Source organism: Dama dama, chromosome 18 (assembly GCF_033118175.1).
Source record: "Dama dama isolate Ldn47 chromosome 18, ASM3311817v1, whole genome shotgun sequence".
Classification (NCBI taxonomy): Eukaryota; Metazoa; Chordata; class Mammalia; order Artiodactyla; family Cervidae; genus Dama; species Dama dama.
This window is the reverse complement of record NC_083698.1, coordinates 25,665,979-25,684,537: the sequence shown is the minus strand read 5'-3', so window position 1 is coordinate 25,684,537 and position 18,559 is coordinate 25,665,979. Positions and strand designations below refer to the sequence as shown.

The 18,559-nt window shown below is 36.3% G+C and overlaps 1 protein-coding gene across 8 annotated transcripts in view; it reads right to left on the bottom strand.

Moving 5' to 3' along the window:
* HDAC9 (histone deacetylase 9) overlaps window positions 1-18,559 on the bottom strand; it is an 896,685-nt gene that overhangs the window by 394,815 nt on the left and 483,311 nt on the right. For 7 of the 8 annotated variants that reach the window (XR_009696639.1, XM_061165031.1, XM_061165032.1 and 4 more), the window contains exon 7: window positions 4,648-4,779. The exons of the other annotated variant lie outside the window; for it this stretch is intronic. Coding sequence is in view for 6 of the 7 variants with exons in the window: in XM_061165031.1 (XP_061021014.1) it covers window positions 4,648-4,779 (132 nt within the window). In the remaining variant the exon portion in view is untranslated. The remainder of the gene's footprint in view (window positions 1-4,647; window positions 4,780-18,559) is intronic. 8 annotated transcript variants of the gene reach the window in all.

Sequence of the window (18,559 nt, the reverse complement as noted above, 5' to 3'; positions counted from 1 at the left end):
TGGAGGTAGTTCACTTACTAAATTATCTAATTAATGAAATATAAACTTCTGGATCCTAGAAATATAGCTAAGAGAAGCCACCTTATCAAGCTTTGGCAACTTATCAGTTGAGCTCTAATCAATTCCCTATTACCTTCCATAGTTCTTTCATTTCAACATTTTTCTAGGTGTCTCATCCTTTGTCTGTTCAGCTCTGCACAAAATGACCTTGATTCACGCTTCTTGGAGACTGACAACTTCTAAATGATTTCCATCAGTGATTTTTCTTTCTGCCTCATGATTCTGTTATACACACTCTCCTTGCCCACATCAAAGTGAAAACATTTCTCTTCTGCTCCCTGCTCCAATACTGTCACATACACTTTCACCCATGACCCCACCCCCGAACATCTGCTTTAAGATTTTGCTCCATCAATTATTTTGAATCTTCAGGTTTTCCTTTTCCATAGGAATTGTCCCTCTAGTCTGAAAGCATGCTAGTAACTTGTAAGAAGTGATGTGCTCATTCCTTTAAGAGCTGGCCATCTAGCTTACTTATTGTGGACAGCAATTATTCTCTCAAAAAGACCAAATTTGAACAGTTTTGACAAAACAATTCTCATTCTCCTCATCCTTTCTACAATAAAATTCTCTACCTCCAAGTTTGTTTTTCCATCTCTCTGGCTTGTCCTCCTTCAATCAATTCCTAAATGTAGGTATTCACCAAAGTTTGTAGCCTTATCCTATTTCTCTTTCCCTTGTCAAAACAACTCAAAGTTATGACAACTATCATTTTTAGGCAGAATCCTTGCTTTCAGTTCAGTTCAGTCGCTCAGCCATGTCCAAATCTTTGTGACCCCACGAACCACAGCATGCCAGGTCTCCCTGCCCGTCACCAAGTCCTGGAGTTTACCCAAATTCTTGCCCATTGAGTTGGTGATGCCATCCAACCATCTCATCCCTCTGTTGTCCCCTTCTCCTCTGCCTTTAATATTTCCTCCCATAAAAAGCTGTATTTCTTGTTGTTCCCTCTCAGAATTTCCAGTCTGAATCCCTTTGGAATGCTGGACATTGTTAATCTCTCTTTAATGTATATTGAATTCAGTGTATTTTAATATTAATGTGCCCTGCTTAACTCTGTTTATAGTCATCCTTAGAGTCATTCTCATTCCCTTCCTTACTCCAAATCTAATCAATTACTAGGTCAGTTTGTTTTGTTCTTTCCATTATTTTTCATCTTCTTCTGACTACAGAGATTTCAGTTTAATCTCTCAGCCCTCATTATCCTCTCAAGGACTACATAAAATATCTCCTAATATTTCTGAGTTGCTACAGCAGTCCTTCCAAACTTTCCTTAAACTGCTGCCAGATGGATCAGAGTGAGACGACTTTAACTATGTTCCTCTGCTCCAAAATGGAGCCTGACATTATTCCCTACTACTGTCCTTTCTGAACTCTGCACTCAGTCACATTTAAATTGCCTGCTCCCCGTATGTGCCACTCTCCCATTTCAGGCAGTTTTACGCTCTTATTTCTCCACCTACTTCACCACACGGTCAATCCCACCTCTATGTTCAAAGCCTGGCTCATACACCATCTGTCCCCTGTAAATGGGAGCGCCCAATCTGCAGGCTATAGTTGCTTGCCTTCCCTTGGAACACTTACCACTTTCAACTTTCTATTATAAATACTTCTCTACTCAGAAGTGTATCACCAATGGAAAGAATGTGAGACTGGTGACAGAATTCTGATCATACCACCTACATACTATGGGGTTTCAAGTCACTAGTACCATAAAGTTCCTAAATATATTTCGCACACCGCCTTTCAGTCTACATATCTTGCTTACATTTTGATTAACATACTTTTTATATGTGCCTCTTTCTTGTTTATTTTTAAGAAAGAAAATGAACATTAAAAAAATCCTTCAGGAATTTGTTTCCCCTGGACTCCAAACTCTTTGTCTTTCTTGTATGACTACACACTGATTTCTAATTAAAGTCTCATTCTGCATCCTGTCTTTAAAAAATAAATAAATAAAAAGAAAACTATTTTAAAATGTCTTGCCAATTTAAAAGTATGTTATTTATATTTTTTATGTGATATTCATACTGAAATTTTACCTTATATATTGAATAGAAATCACTATGGCAGATACTAGAATGTAAGACGATAGAGTCTACCACAGGATTCTACAAGATAACACTGGACATGGTCTGGGAGAAGAGGTAGCAACTGATTTTCTGGGAACACTGAGAAAAATGTCTAAGTAGAACTAAAATCACAACTGGGACTTGAAGAAGAGCAACTCATGAAATGGGGGCAGTGGAGGAGGGGAGAGTGGAGGAGAAGACATTGCAGGCACAGGAATGTGCCAGGACCTAGAATTTTAAAAATAGCATGGCTTTGTAGGGGGAAGAGCAGAAGACCCTTGAATTTGAAAAAGGGGAAGATGACATGTGACTCTCATGTTAACTACTGGGAGGAGAGAGGCGGCATGGGTTTGGAAAAAAGCAAACAGTTGAACCTATGAAACAGGGAAGAGAGAGGATAGAGGTAAGACATAAACAGCAGTGGCAATTCAACTGCTATCATGCTATGGCGGTCTCTGACTGGACAGCAAAAATAATTAGTATTAAGATCCAAACAGAGCTCATCCTAATCAATGAAAACTGACAGAGAAAGAGGATACAGAGGTGCAGAAAACTGTGTGTCCAGTAGTTCAAATTCTCCAAAAACATTTAGATTAACTGCAATATAAAGTTAAAATATCAGTTAAAACATACATTTTACATACAGTTAAAAATATCAACCAAAGCATCCATAAGTCCCATCTCACTGATCAGAAATGTGTGTCTAGTCTCTTCAAATACAAGATTTTTTCCCTCAGTTTAAAAGGGGAGTTATTATCTCACAAAATGAGAGAAAATTTATGATATTTCACAAGTAAAGAACCTGGGTGGAACCCCAGCAAATCATAACCCCTATAAATGAGAATTAATTATTACTCAGCTAAGTATTGAGCTAAATTCCACTGAAATTTGGTAAGAAAGTAAAAGTGACCATGTGGGGAAAAGTTATGATCATGAAAAAGATTAATAGAAAAATAGAAAAGAACATTGCAATAAATAAATAAAACCTCAGTAAGATTTTAAAGAACAAAAAAGCAATATATATGTGTCTCTATTTTCTTTAAGTTTTTCTGTTATGAGAGAACCTACTATCTCCCATCAGAAAAATGACCTATAGGTCATGACATTAGACAATTTATATGTTCATTATCATTTACTTTCATTAATACAGATTCACTCTACAGATTCATACCCACTCCCACCAAGGACTTCTATTATGAAAACTTACTTAAGATTTTCACTTAATGAAATACTAATAGGTTTATTGGGTAAAACAGTCTGTAACTTTAAATTCATTATTGAATTGGTCTAAACTAGTGATTATATTTGATACTGGAAAATAAACTCTAGTAAAATAATTATTTATTTAATATTTATTATCCCACAAGAAAAAAAGATTTTCACCAATACTTTTCCTCAGATAAACATGTTAATCTGTCAGGACTGAATAGGAGACTAAACATTTTTTTTTTTCTCCCAAGTGATCTGTCAAAATACTGCCTCATTGGTAGTCTACACTTTTCTACCTCTGCCTCCACAATCTTCATATTGTCTCCCTAAACTAGACACTATTATGACCAAAGAAGATACAGAAAAGAAACAATTTTTAAAAAACTTTCTAAGAATAAGATTCGATCCTAGAGAAATAATGCCAACTGACTACTTTGATATAAGCACAATTTTCCATGGGAATGGACAAACATGGCTCAAGATTTCCATTTCTATATTGATGCAACCAAAGGAAATGGCCACATACAATGCATAGCTCTAAGTAGTTACTCAAAAAACAATAGTTGGTTTTGCTATTCTGGCTAGCCTTTTTGGTTCGTCTATCCCTATGTCTTTTCAGACCAGGTACAAATGGGACTAGAGGGCTTTGTAAGACATCAGGCTGAATTTCCTAACCTGTTCACCCCACTACTAACCAGGCAGCTAAAAAACTAAGAACTCTTCCATTTGAGACTAGTGAAAATGACAGTTTCTTTCCCTTCACAAAAGGCAATATATCCCCCTCCTGCCACAAGTCCCAGTTCACCAGTAAACACATAATGTCATTTATGAGTTCGGTAAATTTGTTGAAAAGTCAAGGTTTTGCTGTTTCACATAGTTTAATTTTCCCAGATGTATTCTGTACATTAATATCTGAGTACGGGGGAAGCATTCTTCTTGAACCTCCCACTGCTCATTTCTGATCAAGTTTCATTAAAAGTTATATTCTCTGGCCTGGCATTCCCAAAATGGACTGCTTGTTTCTGAAAAGATTAAGGTGAGCTCTGGCATTCCCTAGTTATGCCTATTGACATATAGTTCTGTTTTTCATTCATTTCCTGTTTAACACAGCTGGTGAATGCAAGGCAAGGTTTACTGAACTACTTGTGAGCTTTCAATATAACTTCCTTTCAAGAAATATTTCTCTTCAAAATAAATTTTAATATACAGCAGGTATATTTATTCTAAGCTAATTTTGTTTCATTCCTACTGGCAGCAGTTGTTTTATTTTTTTTTTCCAGTGTGTATCTACCCAGTCCTCAATTACCTGTCACCTCAAACATTCGCTTCTTGAATGAAGTGACAACATTTCCATCCTTCCGCCTGAGTAAGGGGCTGCTTCTCCTCTCTGCCACTTTCTGTTTTAACCTGGACCGCACCTTCAAGTTGGGCTCAGAGGCTGGGAATTGAGACAAAGAAAATAGATAAAAATTAAAAAATGGAGAGCCAATAGCTCCTGTGTAATAAAAAAAAAAAGGCTCACCCTTTTCTTGGTCCCTTCTCATGTCAAATTAAAACCCAAGCATGTAAATAAGGCATTGATTATAAATTAATTAAACAGACAAATGTCATAATTATTTTTATGAAGTGTGTGAAATATTATTCTACATCTCTAAATGTAAAGTGGAAAGAGAGTAAAAACATACTTTCTACTTATTTTATCTAGCAGAAATGGGATTGTTAATGGGAAGTTAAATGACTGAGAGTGTTTGGGTCAGAATAAGATTTATTATACTTCACTGTCAGTTCTTTTAATTCTCTCAAGGGTGAAACTCAAGAACCACTAAAACAGTACCCTAATGTGATTTTAGAGACTCTTGGCTGACTTCTGGTAATAGGAAGACACCTGCAGAAAATAATTTATGTCTAATTCTGACTCCTGAAATATTTCAGTGTCAGTAGTTTCTGACCTGAAATCCTGGGAAAATACACTTAGTATAGAAACACAAAACCAAGTAGAATCACTATGAGCAAACCTTTGTATGCAGTGAATACACAGTCAATTAGAAAGGAGGGATGGCCAAGTCTTATAGGTAAAGTTCTGAGTTAGGTTATATATTCCAAAATACAAAAGCACATTATTCGTACATATGTGTTTCTTTGGTTACACTATTCTAAAGAGTGATGCTCTATAATTTATCTTCATGCATTAAGTTTTGAAGTGATTGTACTTTAGAAGAATGGAAACATTGGATTGATTTTGTAATAGAAATCAATGATGATGGAGGTGGTGGTGATGATGATAATTAGGAAAACAATGCTTCTGATGACAACTAACATTTGTACAGTGATCACTATGTTCCACTACTGTCCTGAAATCTCTGTCAATATTAACTTCTTTAACCACAGAAAATCTAATGGGACAGAGAGAGTCTACTTACACTTTGATTGTATCAGTGAGGAAACCAAAACACAGAGATGTAAATAACTTGCCCAAAGTCATCAAAGTAAAAAGGGATGACGAAGCCAGCATCTGTACCCAGATAACCTAGCTCACGTCTAATCTTCTAACACTGAAAATACTGCTCTTCAACCGTTCTTTATGTAGGAACAGCAGAACAATTATAGAACTGCTTTTCCAAAGCATTACTAATCACATATATCAGATACAATGTTATAATGTAGCTAGAATTCTGGAGCAGATAAAATTATTTCTTTGAAGGAATTTTATAGTTCTGCCCAATTACAGAAGATATCAAAAGTATAACTTACAATCTTCTATTACTCATTTATTTATTTTTGATATTAAATACTTTAGTTTCCTCTTTGTTCTTCTCTCACTCACACCTCTTTTTTTAGATCTACCTTGGACTGAGAATCCTAGATTTTCTTGGAACTGGCTAGATAAAATTAAAAAGTTAATTTGGGGGGGTGTTCACAGCTGATTTTTATGCCCCCAAACACTAAAAATGTAAAAAAAAAAAAAAAAAAGGGAACCTGGAAATATTGTAAAAGTAAAAAATGGACAGGAGATAAGGGTAGAAATCAGGAATGAGTACAAGAAGCCCAGTGACTAGAGACCACAAAGGTCTTACTTCCTGGGCCTCCCACTTTGAAGCAAAGAAGGGTAATAGTTTGGCGGAAGGATTAAAATTCTTGCCAGACTTTCCAGGAGTGCAGACATTCCTTAACCCACTTGATCTTAGCGGAGAAGACTGAATCTGAATTACTAGTATCCAACATACCTGCGAATAAAGGGGAAAAGATGGAACTATATTCCATTTCACTTAGATCCCCACCCTTACCCCCATACCTGGGCTTCCCTGGTGGCTCAGGTTGAAAAGAATCCGCCTGCAATGCAGGAGACCCAGGTTTGATTCCTGGGTTGGGAAGATTCCTCTGGAGTAGGGAATGGTTATCCACTCCAGTATCCTTGCCTGAATAATTCCATGGACAGAGGAACTGGGCGGGCCACAGACCATGGGGTCGCAAAGAGTCGGACATGACTGAGTGACTAACATACACACACCCACCCCCATATATTTATTTTTAAATGTCTTTAAAAACACCAATTTTGCCTCTGATAAGTTGTAGGTTAATAAATATATTCCATTTCAAATTAAAAAAATGAATCCCTATATGCTAACTATTAATATACTGGTATCTGCTGTCATCTTGCTTATAAGCCTAGGATAAAAATCACAGATTCTTAGATCTTGATCTAGACATAACTTTATGATGAAGTCTAATGGATTCAGATGTTACAGACTGGCTCTCCAGATGGAGTAAACCAATTGATCCATCACTTCAAAGATGGAGTAGAAAAGGCACCATGTTTCAGCAGGAATATGTGGAATTGGGACCACACATCCCACTTATGAGATTTTCAGTGCGATTTTTAGTGCTTTCTGAGCCTGGCTCTACATTTGTGAATTCAAATATGAAACTCTAACATCTTCCTTATTTCACAGAACTTTGGCCACAGGACTAGAAACCTAAGAATAACTATGAAGATCTGGGTGAATGCAAAAGGGAAGAAAAAGGTTTCAGTTCAGTTCAGTCGCTCAGTTGTGTCCAACTCTTTGCGACCCCATGGACTGCAGCACGCCAGGCTTCCCTGTCCATCACCAACTCCAGGAGCTTGCTCAAACTCATGTCCATCGAGTTGGTGATACCATCCAACCATCTCATTCTCTGTCGTCCCCTTTTCTTCCTGCCTTCAATCCTTCCCAGCATCAAGGTCTTTTCCAATGAGTCAGTTCTTCACAACAGGTGGCCAAAGTATTGGAGTTTCATCTTTAGCATAAGTCCTTCCAATGAATATTCAGGACTGATTTCCTTTAGGATGGACTGGTTGGATCTCCTTGCAGTCCAAGAGACTCTCAAAAGTCTTTTCCAACACCACAGTTCAAAAGCATCAATTCTTTGGTGCTCAGCTTTCTTTATAGTCCAATTCTCACATCCATACATGATTACTGGAAAAACCATAGCCTTGACTAGATGGACCTTTGTTGGCAAAGTAGTGTCTCTGCTTTTTAATATGCCATCTAGGTAGGTCATAGCTTTTCTTCCAAGGAGCAAGCGTCTTTTAATCTCATGGCTGCAGTCACCACCTGCAGTGATTTTGGTTTAGGTAATTTTTATTATTGCTGCCACTGCCAGGGTTATGCTAGGAATGACAGAGCCGGGACTGAGCCCCAGATCCCGATACCCAGTCTAACCCTCCTTCTCCTCACGCATTGCACTGGCCAGGGCCAAATATCTGCAGTAAAGACGAAAATGTGCCAACAGCTTGGAAAACCAGCATGTGCCACTTAAACATTCTACAGGAAACCTAGAATTCCATAAGCTTTTCAGAAAATGACTTCACAGGTCAGCAGAAAGCTTTTGTTCCTATGTGTCTATTTGAGAATAGGCTGGATATTCATCTTTTAAATAGCTTTCTATAGTCAACATTTAAAAAAAAAAAGTGGACATCAGAGTAGGTGTGAGAACGGGATTCTGGTTTCGCATCTATCATCTACTATCAGTCTGCTCATTCATGAAAGTCAGTTATGAAGATACCGTTATAGTTTATGGAGTGAAACAGATGTGCTTTAAGTGCCTGTTTACACTTTGGGTATTTGGCTTTGATGAATTACTTTATATCTTTAAATCTCAGTTTCTCATGTTAAAATGGAGATAGTTTTTTTTTTTTTTTCCTTTTTTTTTTCCTCCATACATCCCAATAGATTGCATTTTCCTTCTTTCTCTAAGATTACAAGACCAAATCCTGGGGTTGCATCACCCCATTCCTTTGCTGCTTGGGTCTTGTTTGGACTCAGCCTACTGCTAAGCCTGGCCAGTGATCGAAGAATTGAGGAGTTCGAGACCAGGTATCCTATATTCTCTCTGCTATAGTGCTGCATCGCCGGGTATAGCTTTGTCTCTTCCTGATTTCATCTCCCTCTTGAAGGTTCCATTCCATGGTTCCAGCTTTCTCAGCACTCTAGCAACCCTATTTCTTCTCTGTGCTTCTTCAGCACTAGGGGTGGGAACAGCTTCCTGCTGTAGCTATTTTCTGGGTGCCTCAACATCCCCAAGCTGTTGTAAGCAGTTCCCTTCATAAAAGCCTATGATCCACATCATGTGGGTTCTGTTACTTGCCAAGATTCTGAGTAACACAGTTGTACATATTTTGCAAAGTTATCATGGAGTCAAACAAAACAATATTTAGCAGAAGATAAATCAGTGATTCTCAGTTGGCAAAGATTTTGACACCAGGGACATCCGGCAATGTCTGGAGATACTCTGATTGTCAGTATGGGGAGATGCTACTGGAATGTAGTGGGTGGAGCCCAGGGATGTTGCTAAACATTCTACTACACACAGGACAGCCCCACAACAAAGAATTATCTGGACCCAAATGGTATGGCCAAGTGTGAAAACTCTGGGGTAAGTAATCAGGAAATGGAAGATGTTAATAATTGTTCTACACAGAGAAAATAAAGGGGATAATGGTATCTTGGAGATTCTCAAAGAGGATGTAGGAGAGTATCAGAAGAAAAAAAGATTATCAGAAACCAGGGAGTGCTACAGGTAGCTTATAACAGTAAATATTTCAATATATTTTAAATTTATAACTTCATTCAAATCAAAGCTAGTCAACTTCAATTGGCTATGAAAATGTGCAGAAAAAGTCTGAATTCTAGTTCTCAACAGGGTAATATTTGAGACATAGTGCTATATTTATCAATTGAGGGCACAGGCTTGTAAAAACTAGCAATTACTGATATTCTATAAAGTACAACATAAATTTATTTTCTCAAAATATACAATCACAACTTCTCTAAGTAAAAGGCCAAGTTTATTGGTTTTAGCAAAAACTTTTGCCTGTATTTCACTTTTGATTTTGAGTCACCAGAAGTATTAGTATCTTGGTGGTGAAGGCCAAGGTTGGAATGATAAATAACCATCATTTAGTCCTCATAATGCTTTATAAACTCACTCCTAACATTTCAGAAGCCCACACACCAATCTCAGCATGACATATACCCAGGCAGTAGAATTAATAACCTATTGTGCTGACTCAGTTTGCAGTTAGGAGTTAATTCCATTTTCAATGCTCTGGTCTCCCCAAGGACTGAAGATTTCCATTCCAGTGACTTACTAATGGGATGAAAATTCTCAAGAGCCCAGAAAGAGATCACTAATGGGGGAGACATTTTGCTTGTATTTGAATGTATTTCATGCCTAGTTGCACTAATTGCCTTTCTATTTTTACCCCACACCCATCACTCTCTACATCTCAATTAATCACAAAAACAGAAGGCAAACTTTTAGTGTGTGTGCCCAAAAAATGTATTTGTTTGCTGAGATGAAAACACTGCATGAAAAATTGATTATCACTATTTAAATGAAAAAATGTTAAAGATGAGAGAACTAAAACTTTTTTCTCTTTTTGCTTAAAAAACAAGTGAACAAAGGAAACAGAAAACATGTGAAAAATGCCCCATGAGTTAAATGTGTTTGAAATCTTTTCTTCTCATACGGATCTCCCTAGTTTGAAATTAACTTAGGTGTCAAAAGGTGTGAAAATAAACAATGAGAAAAGCAGTAAAGTTAGATAGCAGAAGCAAAGGTTAAAAAATTAAGATTCTAAAGCACAGTAAGTCGGAAGGTCCAAACTTGTCATTTCACTAAGAGATTGGTGTGTGGAGTGTGTATGTGAGTGTGGGAGTGTCACTTTGCATATGTACACACATACAAACACAGAAGCTATCTTTTGTAGAGGCAAACAGGTCTCTGACACAAACAGACAGTAGACTCAGATTTCAGTGCTAACTATTTCATGTACTAACACCTGGCAATCCTGGGTGAGTTTGGGGATCTCCATGAGCTATTTTGTCATCTATTGTAGATGATACATATAGATATACCATGGTGGAAGATTAAAGGGGTTGAATGAAGTTCCTAGTTCAACTGACTGGTCATCACAAAAAAGTTGGTCAATAGATAGATGTTGGATAAATGAATGTGTAATTCTGTCCATATATAAGACTAAGAATGAATAAAATTAAAAGGTAAGAAACTTAGCATGCACGCACAGAGACAGAAGGCTACAAGTGGTTTATTCCTTTTGCCTAGGGCAGTATTATCTATAATAGCAACAAAAATAACAGTAGTCCTTTCCTGATCTTTCACTCAGTATATTTAAAATACTTTATGTTTACTAATTGACTTCACATTTTCCTCACTTCTTTTATTTCCATTTATAATTTCAACTCAATTTACCGTGTGTCTTAAATATACCACCATTTACTAAGAATGATTACCTACTTTGTGCATCTTGTCTTTGTTCATTTTTAATCCTAATTTGTGAATATTCTTTACACCAACAGTTTAGACAAAAATTCAATAACCACATATCATGGTATAAGGAAGTTCTTGATTCTCATAAGAGAGGTGACCATAGGAGAAAAGATTTTTCATTGAGAAATGGATAATGATATTACTAATTAAAATTACTAATGATTTATCAAGATTAAGTACTAGATTAAGAAATGCATCTTTATATTAATGAATATTGGGGATATTCAACTATTTCACCTGCACATTTAGCACCACAATCATAGGTGAAATTTGGGGCTCCATTGCAAGTGTCACATCCCTTCTCTGACATTGTCTATTCTTCTTTGCAGGACCAGATCTCTGTCAGCTTATCTACCTAGCCCCTCCTCTCCCCAGATTACACCTGCTATTTCCCACCCAGAGGTCTATCTTGGCATTTCTCTATTATAACATTCTGTCACTTGGAACCAAGCAGGCATAATCTTATCTCTCATTCAGTCTATTTGGAATGTCCTTTCTGAAGATTAGGTTTCCTGGAATAGTTCCTGCCCGTCATTTCTCTCTTTTATGCTAACACTGTAGCAGGCCTAGTCACATGTGAACTGTTCAATCAAAGAGTCATTACAATTATGAACTGACACTCTGGGGACATGAGTAAATTCTCTAAAGTTGATCTAAAAATATAGGTTACTCTAATTAAAAAATTTTATAATTAGACCAAGCCTACAGATTTTTAAAATTAGCATTCAGAACAAAACAGTATATCTAACACAACTTATGCTTTTTGAGGGGCTTGGATAATACAAATATTTAATGTTATGAATCAGATTTTATGCATTTTGATATCAAGGGACAAAAATTTCTAGTCTAATTCTTTTTAATTACAACCAGTTAATGATATGTATTTCATATGTAAAAGTTTTTTAAAAAATCATTTATTGGGAAATTTTAGCTTTTAATAGCTAGCCACATTTATGGCAATATATAAATGCAATTTCCTGGAAAAACTATAATAGTATTCAGAAATACTAATGTAGACATCCATCCATCCTCTTACTGACAACATATCAATTATGATACTATTTGTTCAAAGAGAATTATTCTTTTTCAAAAAGCACACTGGTAAATATTAATCAATTTATAGTGTATTTATTTTATAATAACATTTATTGCTTTCTTCTAATTATGTGAATCATACATACATCTCAAAGTTTCATACATGTTTGAAATTTTTGGAAATAGGATGCATTTTGGAAATGGGAAATGAGTATACCCTACTATAATGTTTCTTTTGTGTTGTATATATAAAAGTATTTGAAAATAAGATCCTGTTTCTTCACTTAATGCATTATGAGTTTTTCTCCAGTAATTATATAGTCTTTAAAATGATTATTTATTATGTTTTCATTTAAAATTTTATCATGAATCTTTTCCAATTATATATTCTTCTAAAAATACATTATGAGGATATGCCATGTATTACTCAGACACCTATACATGTGAGTATCCACCATTTTATTTAAGCCTTTGATAACACTGGTCACTTAGGTGATCTACAATGTTTTACTTTCAAAGACAGAATAGTGGGACACATCACTGTGAAGCCATGTGTATATTTCTGAGTATTTCCTCCCATCAATGGAAATATAATTCTTAGGTTCCTCATATATGAAAACAACAATGACAAGTTCTTATGATTAGGGGGGGAAAATCAATCACCATAAAGGGCAAGGAGTATTACAGAGACCCAGGAAGCAGGTCTCAGAGAAGTATGTGAGAACAATATGGAGGCTGAGCTTCCCTGCTGGCTCAGATGGTAAAGAGTCTGCCCACAATGCGGGAGAACCAGGTTCGATCCCTGGGTCAGGAAGATCTCCTGCAGGAGACAATGGCTACCAACTCCAGTATTCCTGCCTGGAGAATTCCATGGGCTGAGGAGGCTGGTGGACTACAGTCCATGGGGTCACAGAGTCAGAAACAACTGAGCAACTAACACTTTCACTTTTCACTTTTTCTGGGAAACAGAAGCTCAGTCTAGAACAGAAGGCTTATTAGCTCTTGGTGGCACTCTCTCTTAGCAGCTATGAGTGCTTCAACTCCTGAGCCAGAGCAGGCACCTCTGAAGCTGAAAGCCCATGACAGAGCCCTGAGCCTCCTCACTCCCAGGGCAGCACGCTGTGTTCAACCCTATTTCCTTTTCCTCACAGTGTTTTCTCCACAGTGCCTGATGCTCAGCTGGCTTAGGCAGCACCCAGAAAAACTCTCCTGAGTGACTGAATACACAAGCTGCTCACTCAATGCTGGGCTTTGTTTTTGTGCTTAATACTAGGACAGGAGAAGAAATAATTATCTCAAAAAAAAAAAATTATGACATTAAAGCACAAATTACCATTTTTAAAAACAGATAATATATTTTAAGCAAATACTGTGATTCTGGATAGAAGCAAATAATAATAAGTGATGAGATAATTCATCACTTTTATAGTTAAATTCAACTTTCTGTTCAGTTGGTTCCATTGTTTATTTAGTTAAGAGTTATTAAATAATACTTAGAACCGAAGTTGCAAGTTCTGTGAGGAGTGGGAACATATCTAGTTATGTTTCCATTGTTTATTCAGCACTTATACAGTGCCTACTACATAGGTCAAATTCATTAGTTATTTACTGAACGAATGAATCAATGAATGGGAAAAGGGGTGTGTTTAAGTGCTGAGGCAACTTCTCAAAGATAGACTAGAGAGATTTTTCCTACTGGGCATTCATGGCCTAGCAAGAACAAATAACACACTAAATGTGATCACTGCCATATGACAGGTCTAAGAGGGGCCTCGGAGCTGGGAGGCAGGGATTCCTTTCCCTAGAGGGTAAGTCCTGGGGACTGAGAGATTCTGACAGGTAGAGGTGGGAGAGAAGCTCAGTTCCAGGCAGAGGAAGCAACCCTATCCAGGGGAAGATACTGGCAAATTCAAGGGATGGAGATTAAATACACTAGCCTGTTGGGGGGCGGGGCGGGGGGGCGAGGGGAGAGGGAAGCAATACTAAATGAAGATGAGGCTTCAAAGAAAAACCTCAAGCAAAATTTAGCTAAATTAGGCAATTATATCAACATAACTCAATATGCTAACAGAGGTTATTCTAATCTGTATCTTTACACTCCCTCTCTAGGTTGGCTTTTTTCTTAGCAGGCAGACATGCTCAGATCTTTCCCATTCAAATAAAAATAAGCCCCCCCCCGAAATATAGATATTATTAGCTACTCTCTGCATTTATACTTTAATTTACAGTAAAGTTTTTTTGTTTTTTTTTTTTAAAGTAGCCTTACACTTGCCACCACCATTTTCTAACCTCAAACCACTGCAATATGGCTCTAACTCTCATTGTTTCACTGAAACTACTCTACCACACATATCACTTGGGACAGCAAATGCATTAATTTTGTGTCTATTCTTAGTACTGAACGACATAAACTCATGGTGTGTCTTTATAGTTGTTGAATGAAAAAACAAAATGTTCCCATATACTCAAGCATGAAAGGAAACTTAGAGTAAAAGACTGGGTTTGAAATGTTGAGAAGAGAACTAGCTGAACTTCAGCTTTTCTAATTTGTAAGAATTTCTTGATGTTGAACTTTATGCCAAGAGGCCTTAGAGATCAGCTGCAGAATGCCAGAGGAATTTCATTTGTCTGGCAAGCATCAAAAATACCATGTTTGGAGTCAAGGAAATCCACATACAAAATACCTTTCTATGTTAATACCCTTATATGCTTTATTTTTCAAATATATTTTATTTATGTAAAAGCAGAAGTAAATTTTGAAAATCTGTATTCTGAAAATAAAGCAAAATTTTGAATTATCACTTCAATAAGACGAGGGCATGTTTCTAAAAGTCCTCTTGAGTTCTAAAATTTCATACTTAAAAATAAAATTCAAAATTAATTATTTATGCTATTAATCTTCTTTCAGTAATAAACCAATTAGTTTAGTTAGAAGCTTGTCACAACTAGAGAAAAGCTCACACAGCACAACCCCAAATAAATAAACAAATAATAGAAGACCCAGCACTGCCCTAAGTAAATAAACACATAATTAAAAAATAATACATCTAGTATAGGAGATAAATAAAACTATGAAGTATGCCATGTAATTTTTCACACATATTTCATAGTTTTATTTATCTCCTATAGATCTGTACTGGGGTGACCCTATATTTGATGGGGGCACATGGTCGAACAGCACATAATTCTTTCCATAAAACCTGACAGTCAGGATAGTATGGTTAGAAAACTAATACCATTCTTCTGATAACTACTTGAGTATCACCGTAAGTCTAAGCTTTATTGTACACATTTGTGCTATCAGCATGAACTTACCTTGTTTATACTCATAAAAGTCTGGAGCTATTTTCCAGTCTTGACTGTGATACTATGTGACTTGGATCAAGTTTTATTATTATTCAGTGTCTCTGTGCCTCAATTTTCCTGTCTGAAAATATGGACAATAATAGCCATTCTTCTGACTTTTAAAGAGTTCAAGAGTATTGATTAGAATAGTAAACAAAGTAAATCACCATCAAATTTTAGATGCTGTACAACTTACTTTCTTCAAATATATGACTTTGAAATTTTTGTCTCTGATGTTTATCTGAAAATTTTCAGCTTACTCCCATAAAACTGTAACATCATTCTCTAGTTTTTATTTCATTTGTTTACTTCATTTTCTTCTGACTTGTCCAGTTATAGCCACGTAAAGCAATCACCCAAAAGACCTGTACTCTGAAAACTCTAAGACAGTAATGAAGGAAATTGGAGACAACACTAATGGAAAGATACATCATGTGCTTGGATTGGAAGAATCAATACTATGAAAATGACTGTATTAACCAGAGCAATCTACAGATTCAATGAAATTCCTATCAAATTACCCATGGCATTTTTCACAGAACTAGAATAAGAAAATCTTAAAATTTGCACAGTGACACAAAAGACCCTGAATAGCCAAAGTAATTTTGAGAAAGAAAAGCAGAGCTGGAGGAATCAGGCTCCCTAACTTCATACTGTACTACAAAGTTGCAGTCATGAAACTAGTATGGTACTAGAAAAAAAAAAAAAGAAGAAGTACAGATCAATGAAATAGGATAGAAAGCCCACACACACCCATGGTGAATTAATCTGTGACAAAGGAGGCAAGACTATACAATGGAGGAAAGACAATCTCTTCAAAAAATGGTGCTGGGAAAACTGGATGTGTAAATATGTAATAGATGAATTTAGAACACTATTTAACATCATACACAAATAAACTAAAAATGGATTAAGACCTAAACGTAAGACTGCTGATGCTGCTAAGTTGCTTCAGTTGTGTCCGACTCTGTGCGACCCCAGAGACGGCAGCCCACCAGGCTCCCCTGTCCCTGGGATTCTCCAGGCAAGAACACTGGAGTGGGTTGCCATTTCCTTCTCCAATGCATGAAAGTGAAAAGTGAAAGTGAAGTCACTCAGTCATGTCCTACTCTTAGCGACCCCATGGACTGCAGCCTATCAGGCTCCTCCGTCCATGGGATTTTCCAGGCAAGAGTGCTGGAGTGGGTTGCCATTGCCTTCTCCGAAACGTAAGACTGGATATCATCAAATTCTTAGAGGAAAACACAGGCAGAACACTCTCTGAAAATGAATCACAACAGCATCTTTGTCAGTAGGTCTCCCAGAGTAATAGAAATAAAAACAAAAATAAACAAAGGAGACCTAATTAAACTCAAAAGCTTTTGCACAGCAAAGGAAACCATAAGTAAAACCAACAAACAGACAACCCACAGAACAGGAGAAAATATTTGCAAATGATGCAACCAACAAGCAGCTTATGTAGCTCAATATCATAAAAACAAACAGCCCAATCAAAAAATGGGCAGAAGGCCTAAATAGACATTTCTCCAAAGACATACAGATGACTGAGAGGCCCATGAAATGATGCCCAACACTGCTAATTATTAGAGAAATGCAAATCAAAACTGCCATAAGATATTACCTTATACCAGTCAAAATGGCCATCATCAAAAAATTTACAAACAATAAATGCTGGAGTTGTGTCAGGCAGAATAATGTTCTCAGGGCAAAGAAGACTATGTCCTACTCCCCAGAACTTGTGACTGTCACAGTACAAAGTAAAAAGATATTAAGGTTGTAAAAGGATTTAAGATTGCTAATCAGCAGGTTTAAAGATGAGGAGATTATCCTGGATTATTCAGGTGGGCTAATATAATCACAAGGGTTCTCTGAAAATATGGAGGAGGCAGAAGTATCAGAATGATTCACTGCAACAAAGACCAACTAGTTATTGCTGGGTTTGAAGATGGAGAGCTGATCAGAAGCCAGAGAGTGTGGGCAGCCTCTCAAGGAGACGAACTTGCTCCAAGTACAGTAAGATAATAAATATGTGTTGTTTTAAGTAACTAAGTTTGTGCTAATTTATTACAGGAGTCATAAGAAGTCAATAGAGCAGTCTAAAGGATCCCAAACCTGGCACTGCTTTGAAAGTCTGAATATTCTGAAATACTGGTTCTGACTAGATCAGATTTCACTGTTTTTTATATACATATATATGTGCTATATATGTGTGTGTGTGTGTGTGTGTGTATAGTTTGTTTGTTTTAGGTAAGAAAGTAGAATATTAAAGAAAACTATTAATGATATATGCCCATCACTTAGCAGAAATACCAAGACAATAATTTGCTTAAAATTAATATTTAACAGTATACCAGATATCATTTTTATACAAAGGTAAGGTTTTAATTAATATATTTACTTATTTGTAAAATAATCCAACAAAGAAAGTAAAAGACAAAAATGTAGCTTATTTCTTTAAAATTTTTCTGTTAATGTTCCATAAGGGTGTAAGTTAAGGATCATTTTAACCCCCAAATGCTGAGTACTTTGTACGTTCTAAATAGCTTTAAAAGCAATCAATTTCCAAAACTCATTCAAGTGGGAACATTTTATTTTTTTTTTAAGTAAATTCCTTTTGAGATACAAAGTTATTAAGCCCAATAACAACTGTATAAAGCCCGTTGCTAAGAACAATTTCCCCTTTTGGTACAGTGTAAGTAATAGGAGGGGGAAAAAACAGTTTAAGTCTCTAATTAGTCACTTTCAAAATGTAGTTAATTAAAATATTTTGTACCTTTATACATAATCTTTATGGTATGAGATACAATTCTACTCTCCTACAACTTAATCAGCTAAATATAAAATGTAACCTTCCATCTGGTAAATCAATTTAACAGACATAATTGTGCCCTACCATAACTCAATAAGACACTGAGGAAAACCATTGAAATGCTATTTCCTTTTCTTTAGAAGAGAATTATGTACAATTTCAGCATGCTTTGCATTTCTAAAAGTTAAAGTCAACAGGG